Below are 26,070 nucleotides of genomic sequence, written 5' to 3'. Positions count from 1 at the left end.
ATATGATGATGGAAGATGAGCCCCTCAGGTCGGAAGGTGTCCAGTATACTACTGGGGAAGAGCAGAGGGTATTTCCAAGTAGTGACAGAAAGAGTGAAGTGGCTGGGCCAAAGCCGAAAGGACACTCAGCTGTGGATGTGTCTGGTGGTGAAAAGAAAGTCCGTTCCTGTAAAGAACAATATTGTTTAGGAACCTGGAATGTAAGGTCAATGAATCAAGGTAAGCTGGAGGTGGTCAAACATGAGATGGCAAGATTGAACATTGACATCTTGGGAATCAGCGAACTAAAATGGACAGGCATGGGCGAATTTAATTCAGGTGACCATCATATCTACTACTGTGGGCAGCAATCCCTTAGAAGAAATGGAATAGCACTCATAGTCAATAAAAGGGTGGGAAAAGCAGTACTGGGGTACAATCTCAAAAACGATAGAATGATCTCAGTATGAATCCAAGGCAAACCATTCAACATCACAGTAATTCAAGTCTATGCCCCAACCACTGATGCCGAAGAAGCTGAGGTTGATCAGTTCTATGAAGACCTACAACACCTTCTAGAACTAACACCAACAAAAAGATGTCCTTTTCATCATAGGGGATTGGAATGCTAAAGTAGGAAGTCAAGAAATCACCGGGATAACCGGCAAGCATGGCCTTGGTGTACAAAATGAAGCAGGACAAAGGCTAATAGAATTTTGCCAAGAGAACACGCTGATCATAGCAAACATGCTTTTCCAACAGCCAAGAGGCGATTCTACACATGGACATCACCAGATGGTCAATATCGAAATCAGATTGATTATGTCCTTTGCAGCCAAAGATGGAGAAGCTCTATACAGTCAGTAAAAACAAGACCTGGAACTGACTGTGGCTCAGATCATGAGCTTCTTATCGCAAAATTTCAGCTTAAATTGAAGAACGTAGGGAAAACCACTAAACCATTCAGGTATGACCTAAATCATATCCCTTATGAATATACAGTGGAGGTGAGGAATAGATTTAAGGGATTAGACCTGATAGAGTGCTTGAGGAACTATGGACGGAGGTCCGTAACATTGTTCAGGAGGCAGCAACTCAATCCATCCCAAAGAAAAAGAAATGCAAGAAAGCAAAGTGGCAGTCTGATGAGGCTTTACAAGTAGCTGAGGAAAGAAGGGAAGCAAAAAGCAAGGGAGAAAGGGGAAGATATATGCAACTGAATGAAGAGTTCCAGAGAATAGCAAGGAGAGACAAGAAGGCCTTCTTAAATGAACAATGCAAAGAAATCAAGGAAAACAACAGAATGGGAAAGACTAGAGATCTCTTCAAGAAAATCGGAGATCTTGCCATTTTGTGCAAAGACGGGCATGATAAAGGACAAAGAAGGCAGGGACCTAACAGAAGCAGACGAGATTAAGAAGAGGTGGAAAGAATACACAGAAGAACTATAGAGGAAAGATTTTAATGTCCCCGATAGCCATGATAGTGCAGTCACTGAACTTGAGCCGGACATCCTCGAGAGTGAAGTCAAGTGGGCCTTAGGAAGCATTAGTAACAACAAAGCTAGCGGAGATGACAGTCTTCCAGCTGAGCTATTTAAAATCCTAAAAGACGATGCTGTTAAAGTGCTGCACTCAATATGCCAACAAATTTGGAACACTCAACAGTGGCCACAAGACTGGAAAAGTTCAGTTTACATTCCAATTCCAAAGAAGGGCAATGCAAAGAGTGTTCAAACTACCGTACAATTGCGCTCATTTCACATGCCAGCAAGGTTATGCTCAAAATCCTACAAGCTAGTAGGGATGTACGAAAGTCACTTACCTTTCGTGGATTATGTTGATGGTGGTGGTGGGGAGGCGTTCCGTCCCTCCCCCCGGAATCCTCTGCGGCCGGCTGTGCTCTGCGGCAGCTCTGCGGAGCAGCCGGCCAGGCCCAGCCAGGCCAGAGCTGTCCGCAGCTGGATTTCCGGCCGCGGAGGGCTCTGGGGAAAAAAACAAAAACAAACTGCGTACGCAAATGGCGGCAGCTACGGCCGCCGCCATTTGCGTTCCTTAGTTTGGGCCGTCATAGTCTACGTAAATATTCACGTCGACTAAGACGGCCCAAACTAAGGAACGCAAATGGCGGCGGCCATAGCCGCCACCATTTGCGTACGCCCTTTTTTTTTTTTTACCCAGTCTTTTTAGGCTACGTAAGTTTTTACGTAGCCTAAAACGTCCGGGTAAAAAAAAAAGGCGTACGCAAATGGTGGCGACTATGGCCGCCGCCATTTGTGTTCCTTAGTTTGGGACGTCTTAGTCTACGTAAATATGTACGTAGACTAAGACGGCCCAAACTAAGGAACACAAATGGCGGCGGCCATAGCCACCACCATTTGTGTATGCCTTTTTTTTTATCCAGACGTTTTAGGCTACGTAAAAACTTACGTAGCCTATCATGTCTCTGTAAAAAAAACAAACCTGCAAATGGCGGCGGCAGCAGCCGGTCGGAAGACCACCCGCCGCCGCCGCAGCCATCGCCGGAGCTGCCGCCGCCCGGAAGATCCGCCCCAGATAAGTCTCGTCCCAGGGGGGATCCGCGGGGGGTGGGGGGGTGGCAGGCCGTTCCTCCACAGATTTCGGGGGGCCGAATGCACTGGCATTCGGCCTCACCATGATCCATGACGGAATTCTCTGCCATCCCTGCAAGCTAGGCTTCAGCAGTATGTGAACCGAGAACTACCGGAAGTACAAGCTGGGTTTCGAAGTGGAACAGGAACTAGAGATCAAATCGCCAACATTCGCTGGATCATGGAGAAAGCAAGAGAATTCCAGAAAAACGTCTATTTCTGCTTCACTGACTATGCTAAAGTCTTTGATTGTGTGGATCACAACAAACTGTGGCAAATTCTTAAAGAGATGGGAGTACCAGACCACCTTACCTGTCTCTTGAGAAACCTGTACAAGGGTCAAGAAGCAACAGTAAGAACCAGACATGGAACAACCAATTGGTTCCAAATTGGGAAAGGAGTACTACAAGGCTGCATATTGTCACCCTGCTTATTTAACTTATATGCAGAGTACATAATGAGAAACGCTGGGTTGGATGAATCACAGGTCGGAATTAAGATTGCCAGGAGAATTATCAACAACCTCAGATACGCATACGATACCACCCTAATGGCAGAAAGCGAAGAGGATCTCAAGAGCCTCTTGTTGAGGGTGAAAGAGGAGAGTGCAAAAGCTGGTTTGAAACTCAACATTAAAAAAAGAAAGATCATGGCATCTGGCCCCATCACTTCCTGGCATATCGAAGGGGAAGAAATGGAAGCAGTGACAGATTTTGTTTTTTTGGGCTCCAAGATCACTGCAGACGGTGACTGTAGCCATGAAATTAAAAGATGCTTGCTCCTTGGGAGGAAAGCTATGGCCAACCTAGACAGCATAGTAAGAAGCAGAGACATCACCTTGCCGACAAAGGTCTGTATAATCAAAGCTATGGTTTTCCCAGTAGTAACATATGGCTGTGAGAGCTGGACTATAAGGAAGGCTGAGCGCCGAAGAACTGATGCTTTCGAACTGTGGTGCTGTAGAAGACTCTTACGAGTCCCCTGGACTGCAAGGAGGTCAAATCAGTCAATCCTAAAGGAAATCAACCCTGAGTGCTCATTGGAAGGACAGATACTGAAGCTGAAGCTCCAATATTTTGGCCACCTCATGCGAAGAGAAAACTCCCTGGAAAAGACCCTGATGCTGGGAAAGACTGAAGGCAAAAGGAGAAGGGGACGGCAGAGGATGAGATGGCTAGATAGCATCACCGATGCAATGAATATGGACTTGAGCACGCTCCGGGAGAGAGCGCAGGACAGGGAGGCCTGGCGTGCTATGGTCCATGGGGTCACGAGGAGTCGGACACGACTGAACGACTGAACAACAACAATGGGTGAAAAAATACTGCTCGGAAATATTAAGGCAAATAAATACACATAACTATATAGCCAGCCTTCCCTAACCTGGTGCCCTTCAGATGTGTTGGACTACAACTCCCAGCATAGCTGGCTGGGGGATTCTGGGAGTTGTAGTCCAACACATCTGGAGGGCACCAGGTTGGGGACGGCTGATACAGCCGTTGGGCCGATGCGCGCGTGGGTGGGGCAAGGGTGGGAAGTGGAAGTGGCGCCTGCGCGTAGACGACAATGAAGCCCTGGGAGGTTTCTCGCATGCGCGGGTTACTCGTTTTGAAAGGCGACGAGGCCGGAAGTGGCGTCGCGGGCGAGTGCATGTGGTGGCTATTGCTGCGCGTAGCTGCGCGTGGAGAGAGGGCGGCAGCATGGACGAGTTCTCTGCTGCGTTGGTTAGCGGCGACTCCGACCTTGCGGGGTTGAAAGTGGCGGAGCAGCTGCAGACGCTGAGCGTCGCTTTTGTGGGAAGCCCCAGCTCGGCTGTGACCTGCCTACCGGGACCCGCCCTGAAGGCAGGGGAGGAAGGAGCCGGGCTTCGCGCTGAGGGTCGCTCAGTGGAAGACCCCGCGCCCTCGCCGGGGCCTCCCGGGGAGCCGGGGCCTGCCGGGGCCGCCCGTGCTGGAGGCGACGTTGAGGAACGAGCCGCGCGCCGCCCGGGTCCTTGCCTTGGCCTGCTGGAGCCCCCCGCCGTGGCCCCCGCAGACCCCAGCGCTAGGGACGCGGCGGCGGAAGGGGAGCCGCCTCCGCTCGGAAATGGCCCTTCGGGGGGCTGGACGTGGCCGAGGTCTAACCCCGGAGCGGGAGCGCAGCCGGACGCCGAGCCTGGTGAGAAGCTCCGCCACGAGCCCGCGGCCCCTGCTGAAAGCGAAGACAAGCCTGTCGCGGTGGGGGGAGTGAAGGAGAAGCCGTTCTCGCCGCCCCCCGCCTCCGACAGCTCCTCCTCCGCTGCATTTGCGAATTTGAACAGCGATCCTAAAGATGGAGGAGGGCTGGATGGCAGATCGGGCCCGGCGTTGGCGATGGAAGGCAGCAACACCCGCCCTGAATCGGATTCTGAGACGGAGAGGTGGGTAACTTCCTCCCCCAGTAGCACCTTTGTAAGTTCCTTGGGGAAGGGAGTATTTATGTCCTCCTTCTCGCCCCCTTCGTTATTTTCAAGGTTGTATGTGTGTGTATGTAGCCTGGGTGCGTGCGTGTGTGTGTGTATGGGGGGGGGGGGAGTTAGTCATTTAATTTGAAAGGCACTGTATTATCCTAAAGCACTATGCAAGCTGATGATGTATAAAAACTGTTTTATCCCAACTTTCCACCTAGTAAAGCAAATAAAGCTTGTAAACTGTATGCAGTTTCATATTCTTGTAGCTGTTGGCAGAGTGGGTCCAGGTGGCATATGAGCATCAGGATAAGGCTGCAGCATCAGGATTAGGAAGTTTTTTTTTTGTTTGTTGTTTATTCGGTCAGTTGCTTCCGACTCTTCGTGACTTCATGGACCAGCCCATGCCAGAGCTTCCTGTCGGCTGGCACCACCCCCAGCTCCCCCAAGGTCGAGTCCGTCACCTCCAGAATATCATCCATCCATCTGGCCCTTGGTCGGCCCCTCTTCCTTTTGCCCGCCACTTTCCCTAGCATCAGCATCTTCTCCAGGGTATCCTGTCTTCTCATTATGTGGCCAAAGTACTTCAGTTTTGCCTTTAATATCATTCCCTCAAGTGAGCCATCTGGCTTTATTTCCTGGAGCATGGACTGGTTTGATCTTCTTGCAGTCGAAGGCACTCTCAGAATTTTCCTCCAGCACCACAGTTCAAAAGCATCTATCTTCCTTCGCTCAGCCTTCCTTATGGTCCAGCTCTCAGCCATAGGTTACTACGGGGAATACCATTGGTTTCACTATGCGGACCTTTGTTGTCAGTGTGATGTCTCTGCTCTTCACTATTTTATCAAGATTTGTCAGTGCTCCTCCCAAGAAGTAAATGTCTTCTGATTTCCTGGCTGCAGTCAGCGTCTGCAGTAATCTTTGCGCCTAGAAAGACAAAGTCTGTCACTGCCTCCACGTTTTCTCCCTCTATTTGCCAGTTATCCATCAAGCTGGTTACCATAATCTTGGTTTTTTTGAGATTTAAGTGCAACCCAGCTTTTGCACTTTCTTCTTTCACCTTCATCATGAGGTTCCTCAGCTCCTCCTCACTTTCAGCCATCAAAGTGGTATCATCTGCATATCTGCAATTGTTAATGTTTCTTCCAGAGATTTTAACTCCAGCCTTGGCTTCGTCAAGCCCAGCACATCGCATGATGTGTTCTGTGTACAGGTTGAATAGGTAGGGTGAGAGTATACAACCCTGCCTTACTCCTTTCCCAATCTTAAACCAGTCCGTTGTTCCGCGGTCTGTTCTTACCGTTGCTACTTGCTTGTTATACAGATTCCTCACGAGGCAGGCAAGAAGACTTGGTATCCCCATACCACCAAGAACATGCCACAAATTGTTATGATCCACACAGTCAAAGGCTTTAGAATAGTCAATAAAATTGAAATAGATGTTTTTCTGAAACTCCCTGGCTTTCTCCATTATCCAGCGGATATTGGCAATTTGGTCTCTAGTTCCTCTGCCTTCTCGAAACCCAGCTTGTACATCTGGCAATTCTCATTCCATGAATTGCTGGAGTCTGCCTTGCAAGATCTTGAGCATTACTTTACTGGCATGTGAAATAAGTGCCACTGTTGATAGTTGGAACATTCTTTGGTGCTTCCCTTTTTTGGTATGGGGATATAAGTTGATATTTTCCAATCTGTTGGCCATTCTTGTGTTTTCCAAATTTGCTGGTATATGGCATGCATCACCTTGATAGCATCATCTTGCAAGATTTTAAACAGTTCAGCTGGGATACCGTCATCTCCTGCTGCCTTGTAATTAGCAATGCTTCTTAAGGCCCATTCAACCTCACTCTTCAGGATGTCTGGCTCTAGCTCACTGACCACACCGTCAAATCTATCCCCAATATTATTATCCTTCCTATACAGATCTTCCGTATATTCTTGCCACCTTTTCTTGATCTCTACTGCTTCTGTTAGGTCCTTGCCATCTTTGTTTTTGATCATATCCATTTTTGCCTGGAATTTACCTCTGATGTTTCTAATTTTCTGGAAGAGGTCTCTTGTTCTTCCTATTCTGTTATCTTCCGCTTCCGCGCATTGCTTGTTTAAAAATAATTCCTTATCTCTTCTGGCTAACCTCTGGAATTTCGCATTTAATTGGGCATATCTCCCCCTATCACTGTTGCCTTTTGCTTTCCTTTCTTGGGCTGCTTCCAGTGTCTCAGCAGACAGCCATCTTGCCTTCTTGGTTTTCTTTTTCTGTGCGACGTTTTTTGTTGCCGCCTTCTGAACAGTGTTGCGAACTTCTGTCCATAGTTCTTCCGGGACCCTATCTACTAAATCTAGTCCCTGAAATCTATTCTTCACCTTCACTGCATATTCATGAGGACTACTAGTGAGCTCATATCTAACTGATCTGTGGGTCTTCCCTATTCTCTTTAGTCTGATTCTAAATTGTGCAATAAGAAGTTCGTGATCTGAACTACAATCAGCTCCAGGTCTTGTTTTTACTGACTGCATAGATGTCCGCCACCTTTGGCTACAAAGGATGTAGTCAATCTGATTTCGGTGTCGACCGTCTGGTGAAGTCCATGTATAAAGTCGTCTCTTAGGTTGTTGGAAGAGAGTGTTTGTTATGCACAGTGAGTTGTCTTGGCAAAATTCTATCAGCCTGTGTCCTGCTTCATTTTGTTCTCCCAGACCATACTTGCCTGTAATTCCAGGTGTCATTTGACTACCCACCTTAGCATTCCAGTCTAATGAAAATAACATCTTTTTTTGGCGTACTATCCAGTAGGTGCTGCAGATCTTCATAAAACTGATCTACTTCTGCTTCTTCAGCATCTGTGGTTGGGGCGTATATTTGGATCACTGTGATGTTAAATGGCTTACCCTGAATTCGAATTGAGATCATTCTGTCATTTTTTGGATTGTATCCAAGCACTGCTTTAGCCACTTTATTATTAATTATGAAGGCTACTCCATTTCTTCTGTGGTCCTCTTGTCCACAGTAGTAGATCTGGTGGTCATCCGATGTGAAGTGGCCCGTTCCAGTCCATTTCAGTTCACTGACACCCAAAATGTCTATATTTAATCTTGACATCTCCCCAGTAACCACATCCAATTTGCCCTGGCTCATAGATCTTACATTCCAGGTTCCTATGGTGTGTTGATCTTTAGAACATCGGATTCATCGTTCACCACCAGCACCATCGGCTGCTAGCCGTCCTTTCGGCTTTGAGCTAGCGGCGTCATCACATCTGGGGCTAGTTGAACTTATCCTCTGTTCCTCCCCAGTAGCATTTTGACCATCTTCCGACCTGGGAGTCCCATCTTCTGATGGTATACTGACATATCTCTGGTTGTACTGATCCATTTAGTTTTCATGTCAAGAATACTGGGGTGGGTTGCCGTTTCCTTCCCCAGGGATCGTATTTAGGCTGACCTCTCTGCCATGACCTTCCCGTCTTGGGTGTCCCTTCACGGTTTAGCTCACGACGCCATTGAGATGCTCAAGCTCCAGCACCACGACAAGGTAACGATCTCCTTTGGGAAGTTACTACAGGAAAATCAGCTATTTAGGCACTTGGTTGTTCAAACTTCCAGGGAAGTAGCAAAGGAAAAAATGCTATTTGTTTGTTATTCAGCTATGGTTAACTTTTTAGAGGCTTCAAGGCTGGAGGCATAAGTTTCTTTTTTAAAGCAGAGTTCAAATTCTAGAGAAGCTGTTTGAGTGGTTTCCAGTTCTGCAATTGCACATTATATAGAGAAGAAGGATACAAGTTACTTGCTACTTTACCTTCTATAGTTTGCTGTGCTATCAGAGGTTTTTGCTTGTCTTGTTACCAACTTTTTAAAAAAGCATAAGGTTTTTCTAATTCCTCACAGTGAAAACCCTTCTTTCCACTTGATTGCAAGCATAAATTTTAGTAGGCTACCAAAGGGAGCGAAAGCTTGTAGCCCTGTGATTATTCTAACAGTGCTCTTGCACACACCTTTTTCTCTTTCCCATTATACAATAATTCCTTCCCTGAGGCCTTTTTGGAAGAATATGGCAAGATATACATTGAAAAATAAAAATTTCACTCTTGTGCAGCGATACAGATACAGACAGTTCATCTTCTGTCTCCTCCTCTTCTTCCTGTCTTCCGATGCTGTCTGAAGATGATGATCAGCAACATAAGAATGAAAATAACTCTTCCTCCATTAGAAAAAAAGGTGGGATGTCTGAAGTAAGTATATCCAATAATCTTCTCTGTATCATCATTATAGGGCAGAATTAGATGCTACTTAGGGAAATGCATGATCCAAACCTGCTTTTGTCAAGATCATAGGAATTTGTGGTCAGAGGGATATTTAACAAGGGGAGGAGATGGTGAGAGTGAAGAGTCCTTAAACCTTCCTATGTTTGTGGATTCTTTCATGCAAATGTCTATACCATGGCCATTTCAGTGGAGTACAGGTGAGTGGAAGACTCAAATGACCCTACCCCCACACCTGCATTAGATGTAGAAGAAAAACATTGGGTTGGGAACCCTGTCTCCCCCTTATAACATCTAGTTATGCCCTCAACTGAATTACTATTTTCATAAAGTGGGACAACATGTCAGTCTGTAGCTTTCCTTCACTTCTTAGGAATATTTTACGCTTTCTAATCCTACGGAAAGTGGCTGAAGCAGTTTTTCTTGGACCAAAAAGGGGTTGTGAGCTGCAATTATACAAGGGGCATTTTCCTTTTGGGATCAGAAACTGGGCTGGAAGGACATATTTCTTTGGATTCAGCTACTTCCCCCCACTCCACCCCCTTTGACTTGCTAATCTTCTTGGCTTGGAGTGTGCCAGGTGCCATTTTGAATAAGCAATGTTCTCATAGCTTGCCATGTTGTGCAAACCTGGTGTCGTGGGTTGTTTAAGGGGGTACACAGCTTTCAGATAACTCATAGCTTGTTTTAGAGTTATTTGAGTGTTGTCCACCCCCAAAACAACCTGTGCTGCTGGGTTCACATGACATGGCAAACTACCTCAAGTAGTTGTGCCTGCAGGTGCCATGGAAAAAGGGTGCCTGTGGGCACCTGATGCAACATGACAGCCCCTGCTATTTAAGTCACAGTGGGCTGTTGTGTCAGGTGAACTGGGTTGTCAACTAGTGCCGAGCCACGTGTTGTACAGAAATACATGCTATGCCCCCCACTCAGCCCTGGCCTAAAGGGAAGGAAGTAGTGGATTGTTTACTTCCCTTCAGCTCCTCATGCTACTGCCAGAGGCATCAAGTGGCACGAGGATACTGTACATGCACAGTTTTTGCCGGTTCTGGGGATTTGGAGGGGAAACGGTTTGAAGAGCCCCTCGTGTACCTTCGCTCCCCTTGGACGTAGTGCATGTCCACATACGCCCTTCATGAGCATTGAGAGTGGTTTGCCAATGAGCAATAAATTGGACTTTGATGTCTGTGATTACATGTATGTCACATATAACTATAAATGGATTATTCTGGATGGGAAGCAGTAGGGTTTGTATCTTAGCATGAAAATGAAACTTGAAAATTACTTATTTAGCAGGAGCCACTTCCTGTTGAAGATTTGATGATAATTCTACCTGAATCTGTTGAACTGATGTCCTTTGGGAAAGTTTCCAGCATCATTGAGCACCTAGGTAAGCAAGATATGTTTTTTCTTTTTCTTTTTTTTTTTAAATGAAAATAATCTTTTCCTATTCATGTTGCTTAAGGGGTAGTTAGCTGCTTCATTTTTGGATCAGTGTGGTACAGTATCACTAAGTGTGTAGATGCCAGAGGTGTTGTACAGTTCAGTGTAATGGGATAGGCAGAACTTCTGACTAGTAGACCTGTCTTTGGTTTGACTTTTCAAGGTTAGGTTAAGTAGTCTTATACTTAACCTAACCTTCTCTCTCTCCATCCCCCTACTATTCTTTCACACATTTGTGCATCAACTCCTTGTCTTGCACAGCCATCCAAAAAATGCCTGCAACTTCTTTTTATGCCCCCTTCGCCCATCAGAAATGCTTTCTAGGTCTCTTCTGCCTTGCATCTCCTCCCCCCTCTGAGTGTTATTGCATCACATTTAACCAAGGGCTAGTGCTGACCAAGTTTTCATTGCAATTGTTTATCCACTTTCACTAATCTCTTTGTTTTCCACCAAGACATCCACCCAGCAGTGCCCGACACATTATCTTCCCTTGAGAATTCCTATTTTATTTCCAGTTGCCAGTGATAAAGTACATGTATTACATGGAAACGGATGTATCCAGATAATTTTTCTTGGTAGAGATAAAGAAATTCTTCTGGGGCAGGTTGTTGTTGGACAAAATGTGCACATGTCTGTGCACACTGCTGCACACCTAATGTGGGTGGAATCTTGGAATACCCCACATAATACAGTCAGGGCCAGAAATATTGGAAAAAGGATAACTGTTTTGGCAGTTGGCCTCTGTACACCACCACACTGAAGTTGACAGGAAACATCCCCAGATGGGAGCGAAGTCAGGACTTTCAGCTGTAATTCAAGGGGTGTGACAAAAGCGGGGCACTAACCATTCAGGAAGTGCAGCCAGTGGCATACACCCCCCCCCCATTGTTGGTGGCTCATAAGTAATGGAACAAATGGCTGACAAGCAGCTGCATGGCCAGGTGTGGCCTGTTTCCTGGGTGCCCCATGACCAATCAAGCAGAGGAAAGGCCTGGAGGTGGTTCTGAGTGTTACATTTGCATTTGGTAGCTGTTCACTGGAACTCCCAACATGAGGTCCAAAGAGGTGTCCATGTCAGTGAAGGGGGCCATCATTAGCCTGAGGAAGCAACATAAGCCCATGGAGAGAGATAGCAAAAACAGTGGGAGTGGTCAACACAACAGTTTGGAACATCCTGAAAAAGAAGGAATGAACTGGCAAGCTCAGCAGCAGCAAAAGGCCTGGAAGACCACGGAAGACAACTAAAGTGGATGAGCGCAGAATTCTGCTCATGGTGAAGAGGAACCCTTTCACAACATCTAGCCAGGTCAAGAATGCTCTTGCGGACGTAGCATGTAATTGTCAACATCTATAGTCAAGAGACGGCTTTATGAATGTAAATACAGAGGCTTCACAACAAGGCGCAAACCACTGGTAATGCTCAAGAACAGACAGGCCAGATTAGCCTTTGCCAGCAAACACCTAAAAAAGCCTGCCCAGTTCTGGAATAAGATTCTTTGGACTGATGAAACCAAGATTAACTTGTACCAGAATGATGGGAAGAGAAAAGTATGGAGAAGGGAAGGATCAGCTCATGACCCAAAGCATACCACATCTGTCAAACATGGTGGAGGCAGTGTTATGGCATGGGCATGTATGGCTGCCAGTGGAGCTGGGTCACTGGTGTTTATTGATGACCTGACTGCTGATCAAAGCAGCAGGATGAATTCTGAAGTGTATAGAGCTATACTTTCTGCTCAGATTCAGCCAAATGCTACCACGCTGATAGGATGCCGCTTCATACTGCAGATCGATAATGACCCAAAACATACAGCAAAAGCTACCCAAGAGTTTCTGCAGGCAAAGAAGTGGGATGTTCTTCAATGGCCAAGTCAGTCACCTGATCTCAACCCAATAGAGCATGCTTTTCACTGACTGAAGACAAAACTGAAGGCAGAAAGACCCACAAACAAGCAGCAGCTGAAGGCAGCTGCAGTGAAGGCCTGGCAAAGTATCTCAAGGGAGGAAACTCAGCATTTGGTCATGTCCATGGGTTCGAGACTTCAGGCAGTCATTGACTGCAAAGGATTTTCATCCAGGTATTAAAGGCAATCCTTAAGTTTGAAATGATGTTGGTTTGTTCCATTACATATGAGCCACCAATGATGGGTGTGTGTGTATGCCACTGGCTGTCCTTCCTGGATGGTTAGTGCCCCACTTTTGTCCTTGAATTACAGCTGAAAGTCCTGACTTCGCTCCCATCTGGGTGTGTTTCCTTTCAACTTCAATGTGGTGGTGTACAGAGGCCAACTGCCAAAACAGTTATCCTTGTTCCAGTATTTCTGGCCCTGACTGTATGTCTTGAATGAAAAATTACATATGTAGAATATTTTCTAGAAATCCTACCTATTGTTGGGTCAGGGTATATGTCAGCTTTCTTTTCCTCATTCACAGATGTGACTCCTACAATGATCCGTAACACACATTCTCTCTGTCTGTCTTTTTCTGAATACCAAATGCTGGGGACAAATGGGAATACTGATATCTTCATGACATGCTCCCAAACTACTGCTTGGATCCCATTTTTGTGCTGTAAACTGAACACTCAGAAGGCTAGAAAATTAATTTTCAAAATCATCTCTGAATAAATATTGGTCCCCCCAAATTAACAGGAAGCTCATCCACAAATCAATTTCCACAAATGTGTTACCCAAACCAATTCCTATTCAGTTAACTCTCAATACACTCATTTCCCCTCTGCCAGCCCCAAGGGTCATCAGCCCGCCACGTACGCACAATATCCTTTCTCCTCAAGGATTGACAGCCAAACACACATGCAGTTTACTCTTATGAAGTAACACAACAAGAACAAAACAATTTGGTAATTCTAATATATATTTAAAATATAGAAGGAAGACACTGCAAATGTTTAGAGGCACTGGCATTAAAAAGGGCAGCTCTTCACTTTGCATGTGCCAATAAATGAAGGTATAAGCTTACATAGTAGGAGTATGTGATCAACATATTATAAGCCTAAACAATGAGAGTTAGAGTGCCAAAATACACATTTCACAAGTTTGTGAAGGAGTATATGACTGTGAATATTTAATTGGACATCATACCACCTGAAGATTCATGACTTTCTTTCAGGAAATGAATTCCTATTAATGTTGCAAACACATTTAATTGCTTCTCTAGCAGTGAATATTAGACTTTTTCTGGATAATTGCGAGTAGTTTACATCTCAAAAAAGTCAAATCATCTGTGCCATACATAATTTTTTTCTTTAGAAATTGACTCATTTTAACATAGTGTTCCATGTACTTCAGGTGTTAAAACTGAAGTCTGTTTGTCAGAACAGTACATAATAGGTAAGCAAGGCAGTTAACAGTTAAGCCTGATATTCACCATTGATAGCATTGCTACCTAGTTCTATAATGAAGTGTTATGATTGTGAGGTAATGTGCTTTTCTTCAAGCTACTGATTTATGATTCTTCAGTTATACCATCCTAGTTAATATCATGGTTAATGGAGAGTTACAGTAATCTGTAATTAGGCATCTGCTAACTTCTGCTAAAATTTCAATCTGTAGAAACAATAGAACTTTCTGATTTATAGCAATAAATAACTGTAAAGAGAACATGATGTGTGGTATGGGGCTGTTTGCATGTAATGACAACCTATCTTAAAAAACTGATAGGTTGTTGGGGACAAGCAGGACAGAGTGGGCATGCCCTCTGCAGTGTGCCTGCCCTCTGCAGTGTGCCTGCCCTCTGCAGTGTGCTTGCCTCTTTTGCTTTATAGCACAATCCACAACTGGTATGTTCGTAGGTTGTGCAGCATGACATGTAAACCCGGAGTGCTAGGTTGTTTAGGGCTAAACAACCCAGTGGTTACCCAATAACAAACCATGGGTTAACTGCTGGGTTGTTTAGCCCCTAAATGCCCAGAGGTGCAGGTTCGTATGTCATGCTGCATCACCTACGAAGGAGCTGATCATGAGATGCTGTAAAATGGAAAAGGTGGACATGCTGGAGGCAGTGTGCCCACTTGTGCAGGACCCACGGGTTGTTACTATGTGTGAACCAGGTCATTCTCTCCCAACTGCTTGATCATAGTACTTAAAAGGGGTGCTGCTGTCAGCCCTTCTTTTGAGATGTTTATGGCTTGCCCTCTTGCATGAATGACCCTTTCTTGCACTTCTCTTTCCACTCTCCAGTTCGTGACTCATGTAGGGCCTATACAGTGCAAGCTGTGTTGTCCTGTGTTGTTGTAGTGCTGTCAGCACCCACAAATGTCATCAATAAATTGCATAAGCCTAAGAATATGTTAGTATTGGATGCTTCATCGCAGGGCCAGAATTGCCCCATTTCTCTGGTGTAACATGAAAGTTCCCTTTATAGTTCTGAAATAGAAATGTTGCAATATAAGCAAACTTAAGTGCTTGCTGGTTTGCTTCCTTACCTGAAAGCTAGGTTCTGATATTAATTAAAAGCTTGACCCATCTTTGTAGCTATAGATCAACGTTATAGTTTGAAGCAGTTCTGTTCAATTTGTCCAGGAGGCTAGTAGAACGAATGATCATGAGATTTAAACTAGTGCTCTTTAGCCTTTAAAAATGATTTGAAAAAGTCTTTCAGCTTTATAATTTTTTTTAGTAATAATTGAGTCACAGAAAGGGCTTCCTCCAGTGAATGAAGATACGGTGCTTTTCAAAGACGATCGTCATTCAGTTGGAAAGGTGAGCAAGTTGCAAATTCTTTGCATATATTGTAGCTCTGGCTTTGCACTCTGTGTGTGGTAGATTTCTATGTATTTTTACTTATCCATTGCTACTGGATTCAAGAAGGATTTGGGCGGGGGCAAGTTTAACTGAAGAGGTACAACTGTTACTAGTATTAAGGGGTTGTCCAGATAAGTAGAGAGCAACCTTTTGGAAGATACTTAATGTGCTTACCTGGTTTACAGAAATGTCTTCCCATGATATGGGGCAGGGACTGCTGTTGATAAAATGTAGGTCAGAAATTTATTTGTCTGTCTTAGATTGTGAGCCTGTTGGCAGGGCCTACAGAGCCTTCTAGTACTTATTTGAATGTTTTAATACATGAACTTGGATTGCCTTTCTAAACACTGAAGGTGGGAAAGGTGAGTGAATTACATGCATAAATAGAAGTTAAACACTGATTGAAACTTACAAAATACAAACAATTGATCAATTACATAAATAATAACAGCAGTATGATCCTTAAACAGTGGAATATGTTAATCTACAATTAAAATTTATGTAACAATTTAATCTAAAAAGGCCATCTAAAATAGAAATGTCTTACCGTGGCAGCAGAAAATAAACAAGGTTAGAGATCAAATGGATATCCTAGATTGTAGGTGCTTAATAATAATAATAATCAGCTCCAGATAGGCCCATATGATTGTTGTGCAATTTTCAGGATTGTGGCTGACATATTTAAATACTATGGATGAATAGGCTACCTTCTTTTTTTAAAAAAAAGTTAACCCCTCCATTGTACAGCATCTTGATCAATACAAGAATTGAACAGGAGATTATCTTATAAGATATCATATTTTTCTCTTATAAAAATAGTGGAATTTCATAACTGGTGGGCTAGATGGGTCAGTGGAGCTGGTCTTTGGTAGATTTTGTACCCTTTGCAATGCTCCAGAACAGGGCAGGCAACTGTTTTGGGCCCATGGGCACATCTGGCAATTTGAGAAACTGTCCCAGGCACCACCACAAAATGGGCATACTGCAGGTGAAAGTATCGGCCTGCAGCCACCCGCAATCTTCAAGCTATGCAGAAGCAGGTGTTCTTCCTGGTCCACACATAATAGGTGAATTGGACCCTTATTTTTAATACAGTTATATCATCAACAGTATATTATGGGAGAGGATTTGGATGGGAAAGATCTAGATTCTAGTTGCATTGTAAATATGCCCGTAGTACTTTATGCCGCAATCTGAAATTGCGGTGGCATTGTTACAGTTCCTTAGTTTCATAAAAAGCTGGACCTGGTTTTCTAGCGTCTCTAACTAGGTCAGAACTCTGCATGTGGGTATATTCTCCCTAAAAAAGAAATCATGTCTTTCAAAAACCTCTGTCCACTTCATTGGAGGCATTCTTCAACTTTTTAATATGGAAAATGTGGAAAACTTTAGAAACAAACAAATCTTTCCATGGATACTACATTTAAGGCTGTTTCAGAACTTAGAGGAAAACATTTACCTTATTTTGTGTTGGGTGCCTCAGAGTAGTTGTTTTTCCACAAGCAGGATACTATAATCATAGAATTTGTTTTTAAGCTATTAACATGCATTGTCTTGCAGATCTTCGAGGTATTTGGTCCTGTGTCGCATCCCTTCTATGTTCTACAGTTTAACAGTCCTGAGCATATTGAATCTAAAGGTATTAAAATGCATGATGCTGTGTATTTTGCTCCATCGGTTGAAAGCTTCACCCAGTATATATTTCCAGAAAAATTAAAACAGTAAGTCTAGATTCTGTAAATGTGTTTTTTCTTGAACGTCTCAAGTCTTGCTTAGAAGGGTATCTTTAGTGATGCTTTCCAACATGCTTGGATATACATTTGCTATTAAAGTTAGCCATTAGTCTTCATGTACTTCTAGTTCCCCATATATAAATGTGTCTTTCTAAGTGGTAATACAGATTTTCCATTTGAAAGACTAAATCTCTTCTGAGATCCTCATTTTGTTCCTCTAAAGATTTCCTCTTAGCTATGGTTTTGGTATGGAAAGATACAGCTCTCATTGCTGTGAAGGCTTTTACTTTTTGATTTGTCCAGTGTTGTCTCCAGAGGATACAAAACTAATTCTTGAGCACAATTCAGTCTTTTGGATTTAGGTTTTCACATGAACAAATCTACTTGCGTTGAATTATTTCAGTCAGAAGTATAAATCTGGCTTTATATCTTCTCCTGGAAGGGTGTATAACCCACTCTAAAATAAAGATGAAACACCTCTGTCCTGCTACAGCTTTTCAAATCTTGCTCTGCTGGTAGTCTGATCCCTAGTGTTCTAATCCCTAGTCTGATGGTAGGTACAGAATCCATCTGCAGATGATTCCACTTGTGCTCTGTAGAGTCCTCTTTTCCCTGCGACCATGTCATGACTACACACAAGTATGTGTAGAGAAAGCATAAGGGGACATTGCAAAGAATAGGAGGTCCATATACATCTTATCACCTGCTCTTCCTTTCTTTGATGCTTTTACATTGCGCGTATGGGTTCATATTTCTCTTAGTATTTTTTCCCCAGTCCTTCGCAAGCGTGCAGATTAGGCTATGTGCAGTCTTGCCTTGTTGATCTCCTAGTACATTACCTTCTGCACTTTGGTGCTTCCCTTGACAGCTTTAACGTACAAGGAAATTGACATATAGTGGAAGAGCAAATCTGTGCACTTGCAAAAGACCAGGAAAACCCCCCACAATAATTATGATACCATTTGTGTACTTTGGAAGCACCAAAAAGATAGGTTTTAAAAAGGTGGTGAATGGGTGCTCCAAAAAGGGTTCATGATCGGAGCTGGGAGCGGGGCTGGGAAACTTCACTCCTGTAGGAACAAAGATATAAGATGGGTTCCCATGCAGATGACGCTGAAATACGTGCAGGGGTGGTCTACGGGGGAAAGAAGCCATGCCAAGCCGCTGCACACCTGATCACTCGCCAACCCACATTACTCCTGGCAGATGAACAACCAACCTACAGTGCCTTATTCTCTGGAGTGGGTTAGGGTGACATGTGAACCAACCCTGTGGTGTCCTGTTGTGTGGTGCGTGCTGGGCACATTTTACATAATCACCACCCAGTGGCTTATCATATTGACTGAACCCAGGCATCATGGCTTGTTGGAGGGTTAGCCCTCAGATAACCCATGGGTTGTTACATGGTTATTTGAAGGTGGTTTAAAAAAGCCATGCAGCCTGGGATTGGATGACATGATAACACAGCTGGGTGGTGAGTATGCACATTGGCTCACAACAGGCCACTGTGGCTTGTTCTGATTGTGCTAACCAGCCTATTCTGTACTTTAAGGTGACTGTGCATCTCCATGCTTCATTTTAACTCCTAGTGCTTTCATGAATACATTTGTTTTCACAAATGTTTTATCTCTAATTCTTACAACAGTCTTGTAAAATTGGTCAGTGTTATCTCAGTATTGAAGATGGGAAGTCTTGGTCTGAATGCCTAAGGCCACCTAGTAAATTTGTGGCAGTGCTCATTTTAACCATTGGCTTTTGGCTCATGCTCTTAACAATTTTGGCATGCAATGTAATTTTCTCTCAAAATGGGATAGTCTTCCTCACAAAACAAGCCATTGGAAAATTGGCCATGAGGTTTTCAAGCTTTTTCTTCATCCTTAAGAAGGCAACTCCAAAAGAACAAATGCGTTCCTAGGATTCTGACAAGTTCTTGGGTAACTTGATCCTGCATTAGTCAGGCTACATCTAGTATTTGGGTTATGTGGTTGATCCTTTCTGGGGACTCTCTAGAGGGCAATAGTATCTCATATTATAGCGCTAATGTCCAGTCTGTAAAGTCTTTTTTCACTTTGTCTCATTTTCTAGAGAGAGAGGATCTGATGCCTCATGGAAGAATGATGAAGAGCCACCGCCTGAGGCAAGTACATCCTTTGTGTACTGATTTTTCACTTGAATGTCTGTAAGTGGTTCCAATTTAAAGTGCACTTTGGGTTTATTTAAAGGAATATTATATGCAGAGGAAATCACTTAACTTGTATCTGGTGTTGAGTTCAGTTTTTACCTTCAGAAAATGAATTTCTTTTTGACACTTCATTGTCTGAGCAGTCACTTGTAGTTAGCCTCTTTGCTTCTAGAGCTAGGACTATGTAAATCTTGTCTGCATCTTTGGTTCTTTTCGAGAACCAATTTTCAATGTTGTGAATGCTGATTTTCAAAGTAAAGTAGTTCTTTCATCTGAAAGGTTTTTCAGTTCGTTCATCTTAAGTAAGAAGTTAAGTTGTCTTGGATCCTAAGCTGCTCCTTCATTCACATAAGGGAGGGGGAAATTTCCACCAATTCTTCCCTCTTTTCAGCCCTTTGCACCATATCTCTTACTATTGCCAAAGGACAGATTTTTCACAATGCTGCAGAAGGAAGTGGGAGGTGGGAGAGCCCTGGTCCATAAATATGAACTCTCATAGGAAAGATAGGATCTAAGCCATAGGCCATAGCCTGTCATGAAGGAAATGCTGTATGACTATGTATTCAGTAATGAGTCAGATCTTTGTCCAGTTTCAGACGATTTCCTTTTAGTGTCAATAATAAATCAAGGCAATATACATGAGTACTTATATCATTCTGTACTTGGAATCCTAAGAAAAAAATCATTTTTCTTTTTCTTTCTTTTTAAGTAGTTATAGTGGTAGTAAAGGCAGTAATAGTGGCTGACATCCAATTTTGCCCTATGGGAAGTGTCTTCCAGGAAGGCAACTTCCCAGGCCACTCCTTACCTTGAGCGCCCCCCCCCCCCCCCCCAGCACAAGGGTCGGGAGACCTTCCTGAACTGAGTGTGAGAGACGCAGGCAGGCAGGCATGGGTGGCTGACAGGAAAGAGGGATCCCTGAAAATCTGAGTGGGAGCTCTGCCTGTGAAGGGTACTGCCACCTGGTTTGGGGGGATTCCCCACTTCTTTTTCAGAACCCTGTGTTACAGCCACCCTGTTCAGGGGGGTTGCCCAACCTTCTATAGCATTTTGCGGGGTTCTGGGTGCTGTAGGGAAGGCAGGGATTGGTAAGTTAGCTTCCACAAACTCCTTTTTACCAATGTACTGTTGGAGGTCAACCAGTATTTCTAAGCATTAGGTGAATGATTGAACCTTCAGGCTTCCTGGTATTGCCTGCTGTGATAGCCAGTGAAATGGAAGCATTGGTATTTTTGTGTAGTTGTCAGTTTATTTACTTAAGTTTTCCTATCTAGGCTTTAGATTTTAGTGATGATGAAAAAGAAAGAGCAGCCAAGCAGCAGAAGAAATCTCAAAATGTAAGAAGAAAGAAGTTCAGATCACAACAGGATAATTCCAGTAAGTAGCTGCTGATATAGAAATTCAGTGTTGGACTTTCAGACTTCACATAAAAGCTCGAAAGGCCAGTATCACTTGTGGATTATTGTATCAGTATAATCCATTGGGAACTTTAGCACTTGTATGTCAGAGCCTTTCAAATTTAATATTGTCTTTCTGTACAAAATAGAAAGAATGAACCTGTGGGGGCAGGAGGGAATAATCTCTTAAATTATGCAAGCTTGAAGTAAGCAGTAATTGTGCCAGGCAGTATGATATGGGTTAAAAGTTCCTAGCACTTTGCAAGAAAAGTGACATATGTGACACATATAGGTCACATATCCTAGGACAGTAGGTAAATAATCTGTGGAGGGATTTGTAGAATTCCTTTCCTTGACATTTTTCAAGATACTGCTTGAAGATGTGGGGCAGGGATTGGACTAGATTATTACTTGTCCCTGTTACTTGAAATGCACTTGTCTCTGTTACTTGAAATGCACTTGTCTCTGACAACCTGCAGGGCCTGCATATATGACATAAAATATTTCATTGTATGAAACAGTGATGTTTCATTGGATGAAACAATAATGAGCTGTCTCGGACTACTCAGTTTTTTCTTCCAGGCTTCACCCTTGGATTCTCTAGGGCCACCAACAGACTTTAGATCTCCCATCAAACACCATTCCAGTCCTACCTTTCATTATGGCTTCACTTATTTCCACTAGGCTTCCTAGTCAGATGGTCTGTTCCCAGTATTTTAGAGGCACAGGCTCTAAATTTTAAGGAGAAAAGATGGGGATAGGTTGATAGTTAAAAGTATAATATTCAACATGTGTGGTTCAAGAAGCAGAAACTGTGGTGAGCTTCAAATGCCTCTGGAAAATTCATTTGCTCACTCCAGCTTTCCCTGACTTGTAATCAGTTATGACACTGTTCTGTTTTACTGCTTTTGTTGTAATATAAGGTATTTATTGCTTTATACTGTTTTTATATAGGTTTTTATATTGTATCATGTGTGTTTATTTAAACCATTTGGAATCCTGGGATGTCAAGCAGTATAGAAGTAGCTTAAATAAATAAATACCCTTCATTGACAACATGGTCGCTGTGTGGCAGGCCAAGAATGGTAAGGCTCCAATTTAGAGTACCAGATCTGCCACCAGTACACCAGTATGTATTAAGTACATACTCACTGGAGTCAACACACTTGTACCAACAATGACCATGAATTATCAAATGCCACTAATTTGTTCTCTCTTTCTTTAGATGAGAATGGAGTTAATTATCAGCCCAGACAACAGTATCGTTTGGATTATTCAAGTGGATGTAGGGGGGAACATAAACCCAGTTTCTCAAGGGGTAGATTTCTTCATTCATCTGCTTCTCCACATTTCTTTAGACAACAATCAAGGACTCCACAACGTTACTCATCTGACTTTACAGAACTGAGGAACCCTTCAGTTTTTTGTCAGCAGCAGAGGCAAGAGAGTCTGAGGAGACATCAGTATTCTTTTCCTCCCCCATCATTTGAAACTGTTAGTAATGAGGCAAATTTTCCACCCCCATCTATAACATGGGCATGGCCTCGTGGGTGTACTCAGAATGTTTATGACCCATTGTTGTCACTGCTGTCTCTACCTCCTCCGCCTCCGCCTCCACTACCACCTCCATCTGCTGCTCCCCCTCCTTAGTTAGGTTGTACTTTAATCCTTTCAGTGATCTGGAAAAGATCAAACTTCCTACCTGAATGTTGCATATCTTGTATTTTTTATGTATCTTGATGGGGTGGAGGAGACTTTCAATTATATATAAAAATATAAATTTAAAGGAGTATTTTTTTATGAAATCAAAGTTTGCATCATTTTTGAGAACTGTTAATAGAATTGTGTAGTAGTTTAAATGGTATAAGTCACACTTAAATAATGGAAAGATTTAAACAGGGCTATGTGTCTATCTTATACTTTTACAGTCAACATCGTTGGAAGCAAAGATTTTATTATAAATCTCCATTATTTCTTGAGTAGCAGATCTAAACTAATATGTATTTGCTAGTGTGATGAAAGAAAAATAATTTTCTTTTTGAGGTGAATCTGTGGATAAAATATTATCCAACAAGAGTAAATGTGATATGTCTGACATTCTGAATTATATGCTCGGTGTACCATTTCATTATTCTCCTATGTAAATGAATGCTAATTCATAAAATTTTAAAAAGCTAAGCAGTTTTTAGTCCTATCAAGGTGAGTGGGCATATGTTTAATTCTTTGATTTTAAACTGGTGGACTTAACGTTGGGTTGTTTAACACCTGAACAGTGGAGTACAATAGCAGAAGTAGCCCGTTTGCTCTTTTCTGGTGGTACTTAGAGATTTATTTGACCTTGTTAGCACCTTTCTGACTAAGTGACAAAGGAAGCTGTAGGAGGAATAAATAGCTTGAATGATTATTTCTGTACTACATTATTAATATATAATACAGCAGGATGTAGTTTTGTCCTATGAGCTCATTGGAAGAACATCTTGTATAGCCTAAGATTACTAGTAAATCCACTTTAGCATCTAAGGCTGATACTATATATGATTTCTGGAAGACTTAAGTGCCCTAATGTGACTGATCAAGAGAAAAACTAAATGTTAGGTCTTACTTGCAGCCTTTCTGTCTTATATAAAATTGGAAAAAAACACCCCATTTTGTTCAAATTGTTACCATGTAGTTAACAACTAAAATTCTTCCTGGTCTCTTTGCAGTTGCTCATCGGTTCTGCACCTACACAGAAAAGTTCAGAATCTTCTTGAGCAGGGGTGGTGAACCTTTTTGGGCCTGGGGGCCCAATTCCAGTTTAGAATGGGGGAGGGCATATTTCAGCAGTGGATGGAGCTAAGGGCATAGGTGGAGACAAGGATAGATGCAGTTCTTACCAATCTGGACTTCTTCCTACAAATCACACAGAATAGCTCAATTCTAAGCAAGTCCACTAAGGAGTAAGCCCCAGTGCAGTAGTCCGTGTCTGGAAAAGCTCAGCTCAATTCTGTGCAGGGTTTTTAAAGTTTAATTGCCTTTAAATACTGTCTTCTAGACATAAGAAAAAGCTTTTAGGTTGGATGGGGAAGCCCTGAGGGCCGCATATGGCCTGTGGGTTGGAGGTTCACCAGCCCTGTTCTAGAGCTAAGTGATAAAAAGTATTTGGGTGGTCTGCCCTTTGGATGCATGCTCAAAGGGACATGGGCCTTGCCTTCCCCTCTCAGTTCCCTCCTGACCACTGCAGCACTTGCATTAGATGGGACTTCTTTATTTTTCCCTCGGAGGAAACTGAAAAGCTAGTCTTTTATTCCTTTCTCTTCTTTGGTCGGTCTACTTTGATTTCGGTGTTCTTCGGATGACTTTGTTGGAGCTAGCCCTTTTAGTGGTGTGTGCCATGTCCCAAGTTAGAATTTTACAAGGCTATGCAACTGCTACTTCTCAGTTCTCCAAGTTGGTGTGAGGAAGGCATCCCACAAGGGGTTAGCTCCCTCTATCGCCCAGGAAAAGGAGGGACCCACATGACTGAGTTTTAAACACTTTATGGGTCCGAAGCTCCTCTGAGCCAGTTCGTCCCTGCTTTTTGACCAGGACAGTTCTAATTCTCATCTCCTCCTATCTCACGCCTATACTTATCTCTTTTTCTAAAATTTCTTAAATTCCTTACTTTTTTGTCTTTTCTTCCCTCACAACCAGTCTTTATTTATTCACCCTCCCTTACAAACAAAAAAAAAAGTTTCTGCTTCTTTCTGCCACTTGCCTATCCCTCTCCATGACCCCTCAGGCAAAGAACACCATTTCAAAGCCTGAAAAGAAAAAGAAAACAATGACTCATGTGAGAGTCCTTTAGAAGCCATCAGCAGACCAAAGGAGGACCGGCCAGGATACCCCATGGCTTTGGCTGCTTACTGAGTGTTCCGAGATGATATCACCAGTTTGGAGGCTACTTTCAGATGTCAGGAGGGATCCCAGTATCAAAAGAAGAAAAGTGGCTGAGGCTGAGGGAGTATGGGGGGCTGAAGGCCACCCTCTCCACTCAGAACAGGAGAGGGAAGTAATGGAGCAACAAAGGCTAGATGCTCCAACAACATCAAGTGTGAGATGGAATTCATTTTTGTTTTCTCCCCCATGCGGAGGATTCTGGCCAAAGTGGGTTGCCATTTCAAGTTGTAGTTTTGATGCCAACTTGCAAAGGGAAGCCCCTTCTCCCTCCACCACCTCCATTGCTCAGACAGGGAACAATGTGATAGCCCCACCACCATCTCTCACAAGCATGGTTCAGTTAGATAAATCAGTCTTATTCCAAATCACTAAGACAGCACTGGGCAATCTGACTATTTATTAAATAAACCTTGAGATCAAGCCATTTTGCAAAATGCACCAGAAGCTTGCACACTTCCAAGTCTTCCTCCTCTGCTCTGCACTTAAAAAAATAAAAATAAGATTTTAAAATCAAAACAGTTTGCCCTACCCATAATTTGCACTCATCAGTGGGCTCTGGGGATGACTCCAGACCCACACTCCACAGCCACAGGTCACACTAACAGGCCCAAGACCACCTTGGCTGAGCCCCAACCTGACAGTGATTCCTCTATAATTTTGCTTCAGGAGTCCAATTCAGAAAGGGATGAGGGTGGATGGTCAGACATAGAGGTTACAGAGCATTCCTTATCTGATGGATTTTTCAACAAAGAGGACATTTTACCCTTATTGTCTAAAGCAATTGCCTCCCTAGCTCATGACCCAGCACCATCTGAGAAATAGCAATCTTTATTTAGAGGGGTGGCAATGTTTCCAGACTCCAAGCCAACCACCAGAGAGGTACCTTTTCCCAACTCCTTTAATAAACTAATGAAAGAGGAATGGAAATCTCCCCACCAGGGAGAAAAGGGATCAGTACAACACAGACATCTTATACTCTTCCTCATGATGTGATGGAAGAACTAAAAATCTCCTTAGTAGACACCCTGTGGTGGCCTTGCTCTCAGGTGCTGTAATGCCAAAAGATGGTGACATTCCCCTAAAAGACCATGGGGGAAAGAGGTCTGATACAGCTTTTAAAAAGGCACCTGAAACTTCAGAATTCATCTTGAGGGCCTGAGCAGTATCATCTTATTTTGTAAAGAGCTTCTATCTTATGGGTGGAAGACATAATAAACATTACAGAATTGGATTAGACCACTTTATACAAAGGACTGACAAATTCTCTACATCTTTTGTCTTCCTGGCTAATGCCACACAAGATGCGCTTTCAGCCCACTCTATAGCAGCTACTGACGTAGCCAGACATTCCATTTGGCTC

General features: G+C 43.3%; 1 protein-coding gene across 2 annotated transcripts; it reads left to right on the top strand.

Annotated features, from left to right (window-relative positions):
* The first annotated feature begins 4,225 nt into the window (after window positions 1-4,225).
* On the top strand, window positions 4,226-23,196 carry NAF1 (nuclear assembly factor 1 ribonucleoprotein). Of its 2 annotated transcripts, none has more exons than XM_084856382.1 (8): window positions 4,226-4,988; window positions 9,109-9,244; window positions 10,571-10,664; window positions 15,356-15,438; window positions 17,041-17,201; window positions 19,299-19,350; window positions 20,670-20,772; window positions 22,018-23,196. In XM_084856382.1, exons 1-8 carry the CDS (start codon window positions 4,291-4,293, stop codon window positions 22,440-22,442), a joined length of 1,752 nt encoding a protein of 583 aa, XP_084712508.1. In that variant the 5' UTR covers window positions 4,226-4,290; the 3' UTR covers window positions 22,443-23,196. The 2 variants fall into 2 exon arrangements, with proteins under 2 accessions (XP_084712508.1, XP_084712505.1); XM_084856379.1 differs by having other exon boundaries at window positions 10,568-10,664.
* Window positions 23,197-26,070: the final 2,874 nt, after the last annotated feature.

This window comes from Heloderma suspectum, chromosome 5 (genome assembly GCF_057233095.1).
Source record: "Heloderma suspectum isolate Gila_16-S chromosome 5, 16-S_ref, whole genome shotgun sequence".
Lineage (NCBI taxonomy): Eukaryota > Metazoa > Chordata > Lepidosauria > Squamata > Helodermatidae > Heloderma > Heloderma suspectum.
The sequence above is the reverse complement of the archived record's forward strand: the minus strand, read 5'-3'. Positions and strand labels throughout refer to the sequence as shown.

Coding starts and splice junctions, on each gene's coding strand:
- NAF1 (XM_084856379.1), top strand. CDS start 4,291: ATGGACGAGTTCTCTGCTGCGTTGGTTAGCGGCGACTCCGACCTTGCG. Junction 9,245..10,567: donor AAAAAGGTGGGATGTCTGAA/GTAAGTATATCC, acceptor TTACTTATTTAG/CAGGAGCCACTTCCTGTTGA. Junction 19,351..20,669: donor ATGAAGAGCCACCGCCTGAG/GCAAGTACATCC, acceptor TTTCCTATCTAG/GCTTTAGATTTTAGTGATGA.